Below are 8,364 nucleotides of genomic sequence, written 5' to 3' on the forward strand. Positions count from 1 at the left end.
TTTTTAAACTGACTAACATTATCAGCTCACTGTTTTGTGCTGACTTCTGCACTGTTATTTCATGATTGTTTCTTGTAACAGGGCCGGAGGTGCGGAGGCAGTTCCCTGAAGACTACACAGATCAGGTTAGAAACACATAATCCATTTGTAACTCTTCCCTCTGCTGATCTTTCTGTTTTTTGTTCTTATATTTTGCACAGACCTAACTCTTACTAGTGCATGTACCAGTCATTTGCATATGTACAGAGGTTTACCTATGTCAGGGATTAACCACTGTGGAGGCCTGATAGTATACATGATACCATTTTAATTTAAAGATGCATTTATCCGAAATAGACATAAACAACCACCTTGATTTGAAAATACAGTCATCCTCTTGCAGCTCTCCTCTCTCTGTCCTCGGCCTCTCCCAACAGATGAGCACAGGAATATTTACACAATTAAGATGCGCAAAGATAGTAAAGCCAAAGTCAACATTCTGTTGTGGCTTCATTCCCTGCTCTCCTGGGTGAAAATCCTCTGGTTCATGCACTTAACCATATTCTGCATCCAGATTGACCTGTTTTGCTCCTCATGCTGGTCCGTGTAAAAAGATATGTGATTGGGAAAAAACCTCAAATCTCTAAGGCTCAAAATTCTAAAGCCGGAAAACAAAGACAATAGGAGGTGGAGTAGTGACTTTTCTCTCTCTCCTTTATAGATCAATTCCTCCGTATGACATCCTTCCTGTCAAACTGTCTAAGTTTGTTTGTTTTAATACAGTGTAACATTGTTAGAGCATGATATTAATGACTGTACTTTGTTGTTTTTTTCAATGTCCTACAGGAAACTCTTAAGACTTTGCCCAAGTTCTGCTTCCCCCTCAACATGGACAGGTAAACATATATATTGATTTTAAGGGCATTACACTGACTTAACAACCACAACATCACTTTTCACTGAGAAATGAGTCCCTGATATTAAACCTGGGACAACATTTTTAAATACCGAAGGATTGAAAAGCTCTGATGTTAATGGTTCTGCTGTTGGTACTTTAAAAAGTAAGAAGACTGCGAGGTCATACATTCTATCTCTATCACCATTAGACGCGTCTATGGGGCATTTTTGTTCTCCAAATCCTAAAGAGTGTTCTATCTGTTGGAGCCTGTAGCTGCTACAGACAGAACACTTTGTGTTTGAGGTAACGGAGCATCTCTGTCACTCACCTGCAGCTCTGTGGAGCACACAAACAGGGGATGATGGAGGAACGAAGTAAACGTTCAGATGATTACACTTTACTACAGCTGATGGAAAAAATGTTTTCTGCCACAAATAAAGTGAGCTGAAAATAAGTGGCAAAAAACCACTGGTGTAACACAAAACACGTACAGGTTGTGTGAAGGAAAAATTGACATTGACATTGCATGTGTTAACTGCTGTTCTGTTAGTGTTACTTCTCCTGATGCTACCTGACCTCATGCAGACACCAATTCCAAGTTCTGATTTGATTCTGTGCACCAATGATTCAGCCAGCAGACCCTCTGACGTTACTCGCCAAGCAGCTTATGCTGTAGTTAATGACTGGTAAAATGTTGAAGCAGGCCCTCTCCCGCCTAGCACCTCTGCACAAGCAGCTGAACTGTATGCTCTTATCAGAGTCTGCGTTATCTCTAAGAACAAGGTCTCTACCATCGACACAGACTCACACTATGCATTTGGCACGGCTCATGATTTTGCTCAAATTTGGAAACAAAGAGGATTTTAACATCCAGTGGTAAGCCACTTAAAAGTTACAAACTGATAAATGGCCTGATAGCTTTTCTGTTATTTTTCCTATGTAGAGGGCTTAATATGAGTTTGGATGTTTAATGTGAAGGAGATTTGAGGCATGAATGCTTAGTATGATTGAATAAATACTAGTTTCTCTCATAGGTGTGTCTCATATAATTAGAATATGGTGGGAAAAGTTCAATATTTTTCATTAAACTTTGCTCAGAGTTAAAATTGTATATATTCTAGACTCATTCCACATAAACTGAAATAATCCAAGCCTTTATTTGTTGAAACTTTAATGATAATGGCTAACAGCTTATTAAAACCCCAAAATCTAGTTTGAAAATATCAGAATATTTCACACAGGGTCACAGAGGTGTCCATCAAGGACCCCTAGACACCCTCACACAGTATTGAGAAGAGCTCTAATCAGCTAATCAACTCAAAGCACCTGCAAAGAACCTTTAATTTCTCAGTCTGGTTCAGTATACACGACCACAATCATAGGCAAGACTGCTGACTTGACAGTTGTCCAGAAGACAATCATTGAAACCCTCCACAAGGAAGGTAAGACTCAAAAGTACATTCCTGAATGGGGCTGGCTGTTCACAGAATGCTGCACCAAAGCATATAATGCAAAGTTGACTGGAAGAAAAAGTGTGGAAGGAAAAGGACAACGAGCAAAAGAGAAGTCCCTTTTTTTTTTTTTTTTTTTTTTAATGATAGTAAATTTTACATTTGTTTTGGAAATCAAGGTCCTGGTGTCTGGACAAAGAGTGGAGAGACACAGGATCAAAGTTGCTGAAGTTTAGTGTGAAGTTTCCAGTCTGTGATGACTTGGCGTGCACTGTCATCTGCTGAGGGCTGCACGGTGGATCAGTGGTTTGCACCGTCGCTTCGCAAATGATTCAGTCTCCAACGATTGCAGTCCATAATGAGTCGTGTTTTGAATGACTCATTATAAATCTAAATTTCGTTAAACAAAGACTGGTTGTTTGAGACGTACGACTGTGAGGCAGTAGTTTTAGCTCTGTTTTAACTTAGATATCTTTTTTATTTTGTTTCACTTTTTCAGTCAAATGTTAATATCTGCTGTCTGGTATTTATCTTCTTTTTAATGACCACACGTAAAGCAGTTTGAATTGTGCTGATGTGGACACGTGCTATACAAGTAAACTTTTCTCTCCCTCTCTCTTTCTCTGCCTGTCTTGTGAAAATCTTTTACCCTGCAGCCTGACAGTCAGCCAGGTCAGCCAGAACTTCACATTTGTGCTGACTGACATTGAAAGCAAACAAAGATTTGGCTTCTGTCGTCTTTCTACAGGTGCACACACCAGGTGCTACTGCATTCTCAGGTGAGTATGTTTGTAAGCAGCCATGAGCCTAATACATACTCAGATTCTGATGTTGCAAGTTTAGAGCGGCGATTCATTGCAGCCCTACAATTTTGAAGATGTCAAATAAAACAACCTTCAGCAGCGTAATGCTCAGCCCCTCCTTTTGTGTCCTCTTAGTTACCTGCCTTGGTTTGAAGTCTTCTACAAGTTGCTGAATATCCTTGCAGATTACACTGTCAAAGGCCAGGTAAGTTGTGACAGGTGACTTATGTTGCAATCTGACTCTTTGACATCAGTCAGGAATTTGTTGGCCAGCCTATTAATACTGTTTGAACTTTAGTTTTTCTGTGAATTTAATATGCTTCATGATTTGCCCTGATGGACATGTGAGCTCTTTTATCCGTAGTCGATGGGTGTGTAGTAGTGTTCCTGCATATTCAGAATCAGCTGTATGCTTAGCTTTGTGATAAATAATTCTGAATGTTTGTGTTTACTTTTGTTGAATGTTTTTTAATGACTATTGCATGGATTTTGGATGTTCTGAATATGTCAGGAAAGCAAATGGCAGGAGCTCCTGGTGTCGCTACATTCCCTTTCCGTCCGTGAGCCTGGTGTCCCGCTTCATCTTGGTGTGGTAAGCCTGACTTCACATCCTACTGAAAACTGGAAACACTACAACAAAACTGTTCTCCACCCAAACTAATTACCCTTATAACATTAAAAAAACATGTAAAGTGAAATAATTTCTTTGCTTTATAGCTTTGAAGTATGAACTAAACGAGATCACGACAGTAACTTTTATCCTGCATCACCATACAGTCTTCCACTGAGGACACATGTTGATCGTATACGTTTTCCACAGTCTCTTTGCATTCCTTTCATTGCTTTCTCTTACATTTACCCTCTTGATGTGTTTTCTCTAGCATTCTTTCTTCACTGTGCCTGACGCAAGGGAGCTCCCCAGCATACCTGAGAATGTGAGTGTTATTTCTCTTCCACTGGAAGATATCCCAGTTAAATCTAAATGCCCCTTTGCATTTGACCAAGGAGAAGTTTACTGTTAACTGATTTGGATCTGCCACATGTCTGAAGAGTGTACTACGAAGCAAGCTTGACATAGCCAGGCTTTGTTTGTGCAAGCTGGCTCAACAAAATATAAAACCCCAGTTAGAGATGATGGGAATAATTGTGCATCACCTATTTTACATTTTATATTTATGATTAATTGACATTACTTTGTAGAAATCTGTTTACTTTGATCTGAAAGTTTTTGTGAAATTCTTCTCAAAATAGCCAAATTACTTTGACCCTAAATACATGTAGGTTCCCATGCTAACACAATGCCTACAGTGTGTACTATAACTGCACATCTTCATTCAATGGGATTAGTAGAGCACAGCGCAACGAGTTTGAGCTTTAAGATATTCCCTCAGCTGAGAATCTGTACTGCTCACAGGGAATCATGAGGAAAAAAAATCTGGCTTAAGGGGGGGACACTTCTTACAGCTATTTTCAATCCAAAACTGTGAATAGAACTTCCTCTGGAGCAGGTTAGCTGTGCAGCATAAGTAACCATGGTGATATAGTCAGGTTAAAAGAGAACCACCTTCATAACACTGAAAACTCTGACTTTAGGCTCAGCATACTTCGCTAACCCACTAATCTTGCTTCGAAGTACAGCCCTCTGGTAAATAAGAGGCTATGAACAGGTTTCTAAGTGATGTCTTGAGTGAGATGAGTCCACATAGAAAAAAAAAAAACAGACAGACTAGCAACTTGTGGTTAGGGTCCACACAAGGAATTGTTTTCGTGTGCGAACTGCACATAATGGATAGGAAATATTGTCAAAGTTCTTTCAAGAAAGAAACCAGCTAAAAAGGGCAGAATTAGTATTTGGGTGGAGAAGATGGTGGATACTTTTGTGGAGAAGCCGATTCTTCCATTTTAAGGTCAGAGTTTACAGTCACTGTGTTTTTATGGCGATTAAATTTGTGCAAACATTTGTTTCACACTATGAACAATACTCTGGTTATCAACTTAAAGTGTTTACAGTTTCAGTATGAAACTTGACAACAGCTGATAAAACTGCACATTGTTGGATTTGTATGGAAAATATATTATTGCACATTTGAACAGATATAAGACTTCCATCCATCCATTATCTATACACTGCTTAATCCTCACTGGGGTCACGAGGGGGCTGGAGCCGATCCCAGCAGGGGACACCCTTGCAGCCCGATATAAGACTTTTTAATTAAAATGCATCATTCTTTAAATTCAAACAAGTCTTTGTTCACATGAGAATTGTGTTTTTTTTCTAATCTTTACTCCCATAACTAACTCTCCTGTTCATTTTTCTCTCATTTTGTTTGATCTTTGCAGAGAAACCTAACTGAGTACTTTGTAGCAGTAGATGTGAATAACATGCTTCATCTGTACGCTAGTATGCTTTATGAACGTCGAATCCTCATCTGCTGTAGCAAACTAAGCACTGTAAGTAGAGCCAACTTCGTCTTCCTTCTCTTGTCTTTAACTCTGTTGATTTTGGTTTCCTGAAGATTTCAGTACTTTACTTTCAATGATCTCACAGTTTATCATTTATTCACAGTTGACTGCTTGTGTCCATGGGTCTGCAGCCATGTTATATCCAATGCACTGGCAACATGTTTACATTCCTGTCCTGCCTCAGCATCTATTAGACTACTGCTGGTGAGTTTAATGGCTGTCATCCAGACTCCAAACCTGTTGTGTTGAACAGAGTGTACTTTCTGCACAGTAATATACACTGACAACAACGACCAAGACTACATTCAAATCTATCTATGAGCACAACAACCAAACACATAGCAGATTTTACATATTTGAAGAAGTCCATGTTTTGTTTGTATGTTACTTCAAAAAGTGCTGAAGTTGCATAATAAGTTAAGTTAGTGGTCCTATTTGTTGATTTACTTGTTGCTGAAATTTTCAAGTCTCACATGGGCATTCCATCATATTTCAGTCAGTGATCCCCTGTAATCTCACATACTTTAGTTTTAATTGACTTTTAATTTTCTGTGTTTACCTGTTGTCTTGGTAAATTCAAACGATTTTACAACTTTTCAAAGGCTCTTAGTGTAACATGTAGAAAATCCTTGTTACTATTGACACTAGCGTTCGTTAAGTAAACTCTGTTAAGCATCTGATTGCTCATGCTTACACTTGCACATCATAGGTAGGTGTGAATGTGATGAAATCCCAGCTACTGACCCAAACAATAATAGGACACATGAGACAAACAGAGTTTGGGGATAGGAGATAGCTGGACTACATTTATAAGATGTGTTTGTCACTGTAAGGTTCTACTGTGGTCTAAGCTGCATTCCATGTGCTGTGAAAAAATGGTATGCTTGTTTTTTTTTTTTTCAGTGCCCCAATGCCCTACCTCATCGGAGTACATTCCAGCCTGATGGAGGTGAGTGTCTGCAACTGGTACACAGGAACCAGATCATTCATGATTTAAAAAACAGTGATTTACCGTGATGGTTTTTGACCCTGTTTTATCTAGTGTTGACAGGTTTAAAATTGTTTAGTATTAGCGCAGTGACTTCATGTGAAGTTGATTACCAGTCTGTTATCCGTTTTCTGTGTCTTGTAGAAAGTTCGAGGGATGGCTCTGGATGATGTAGTGGTCCTGAATATTGACACAAATACACTGGAAACCCCCTATGATGATCTCCAAAGCCTGCCCAATGATGTGGTGAGGAACTACTGGACAGCTAGTCAGTGTTTAAGAAGCAGGACAGTTGCTTACAATATAGATATCCTTCTTTCTTCTATTAATTGTGTGTAACGTGTAAGCTACTTGATACCTTCAATTTCTCCAAGGGGATGAATAAAGTATTTATCCATCTGTCCACCCATCCATCCATGTTCTAACAACTGTAACTTAATACACTGCAGGTTTCTTCTTTAAAAAGTCGTTTGAAGAAGGTTTCAACAACAACGGGGGATGGTGTGGCCAAAGCTTTCCTCAAGAGTCAGGCAGCTCTGTTTGGCAGCTACCGAAACGCCCTGCAGATTGAGCCGGTCAGTGCAAAGTGTATACCAGCGATAAAGGCTGTAGGGAGCAAACAAAGAGTAATAAGTCAGACTCTGGAAAGTGTATATCTACAGATAAGTACAAATAGTTCAAACAAAAAAATGATTTTTGCAAAACCAATGGCCTGGTCTAGAGGGTGCTGAGTATAAAGTGCTGAATATGTTGTGTGAGAGATGTACAATACTCTGATGATTGTTTTTTTTCTTCTGCGTTTTAGGGAGAGCCTATAACATTTAATGAAGAAACCTTTATCAACCATCGTTCCAGTGCCATGAGACAGTTTCTCCAAAATGCAATTCAGCTACAGCTCTTCAAACAGGTACAAACAGACCCACACAAACGTAGCCCTGAATCACCATGGCTATAAGCTCAATCCCAGTCCTTAACCTAACTGTAATCTAAACCAGCAAAAAAGTCCTAATGGTTTAACTGGTCTTCACAGGAACAATAGTACAAGCCCATGTGCACACATATTAGTATTTCACCCTTCCAATAAAACCTAATGCGTTTTGTGCTTGTACCTGCAAGTTCATTGATGGTCGGTTGGACCTGCTAAACGCGGGAGAGGGTTTCAGTGACATCTTTGAGGAGGAGATCAGCATGGGTGAATACGCAGGTGAGCCAGCAGCAATGTGTTTATGTACCTCTTACCATGCAGAGTGCACCTATGTAAAGTAGAATTACTAAAATAAAGGGAGGAGACATATAAAGTATGTTGCCATGTTAGTTTCACATTAAATCTAACAGAACACAAACATCCCGCTTTGCCACTTGCACCTTTTTTTTTATTTGTTCCATTTCCTGGTTTCTCTGTTAGCTCTGGGTCTATGTACAGTGCCTTGCAAAGGTATTCATAGCCCTTGAACTCTTCTACATTTTGTGAGGTTATAAGCACAAACTTAAATGCATTTTATTGGGATTTTATGTAGCAGACCAACACATGGTGGCACATAATTGTGAAGTGGAAGGAAAACGATACATGTTGTTCAAGATTTTTACAAATAAAAATCTGAAAAGTTTGGCGTGCATGTGTATTCAGTCCCCCTGAGTCAATACTTTGTCGAACCACCTTTCACTACAATTACAGCTGCAATGTATGTCTCTACCATCTTTGCAGAGCTAGACACTGCCATGTTTGCCCATTCTTCTTTGAAAAATAGCTCCAGTTCAGTCAGATTGGATGGAGAGCTAAGG

The 8,364-nt window shown here is 39.3% G+C and overlaps 1 protein-coding gene across 1 annotated transcript in view; it reads left to right on the plus strand.

The window, feature by feature from the left end:
• The window catches only part of LOC103372975 (DENN domain-containing protein 1A-like), a gene marked incomplete at its 3' end in the record, with an annotated part of 23,147 nt that extends 15,361 nt beyond the window's left edge, over positions 1-7,786 (plus strand). Inside the window, exons 3-15 of the mRNA XM_008302762.1 lie at positions 82-125; positions 826-875; positions 2,985-3,107; positions 3,267-3,336; positions 3,643-3,723; positions 4,013-4,066; positions 5,472-5,582; positions 5,698-5,798; positions 6,498-6,543; positions 6,727-6,828; positions 7,032-7,157; positions 7,388-7,489; positions 7,699-7,786. Coding sequence (XP_008300984.1) covers positions 82-125; positions 826-875; positions 2,985-3,107; positions 3,267-3,336; positions 3,643-3,723; positions 4,013-4,066; positions 5,472-5,582; positions 5,698-5,798; positions 6,498-6,543; positions 6,727-6,828; positions 7,032-7,157; positions 7,388-7,489; positions 7,699-7,786 — 1,098 coding nt within the window. The remainder of the gene's footprint in view (positions 1-81; positions 126-825; positions 876-2,984; positions 3,108-3,266; positions 3,337-3,642; positions 3,724-4,012; positions 4,067-5,471; positions 5,583-5,697; positions 5,799-6,497; positions 6,544-6,726; positions 6,829-7,031; positions 7,158-7,387; positions 7,490-7,698) is intronic.
• Between the last annotated feature and the right edge of the window lie 578 nt (positions 7,787-8,364).

The sequence above is a fragment of the Stegastes partitus genome, unplaced genomic scaffold, assembly GCF_000690725.1.
Source record: "Stegastes partitus isolate 25-593 unplaced genomic scaffold, Stegastes_partitus-1.0.2 Scaffold1874, whole genome shotgun sequence".
NCBI classification, from domain to species: domain Eukaryota; kingdom Metazoa; phylum Chordata; class Actinopteri; family Pomacentridae; genus Stegastes; species Stegastes partitus.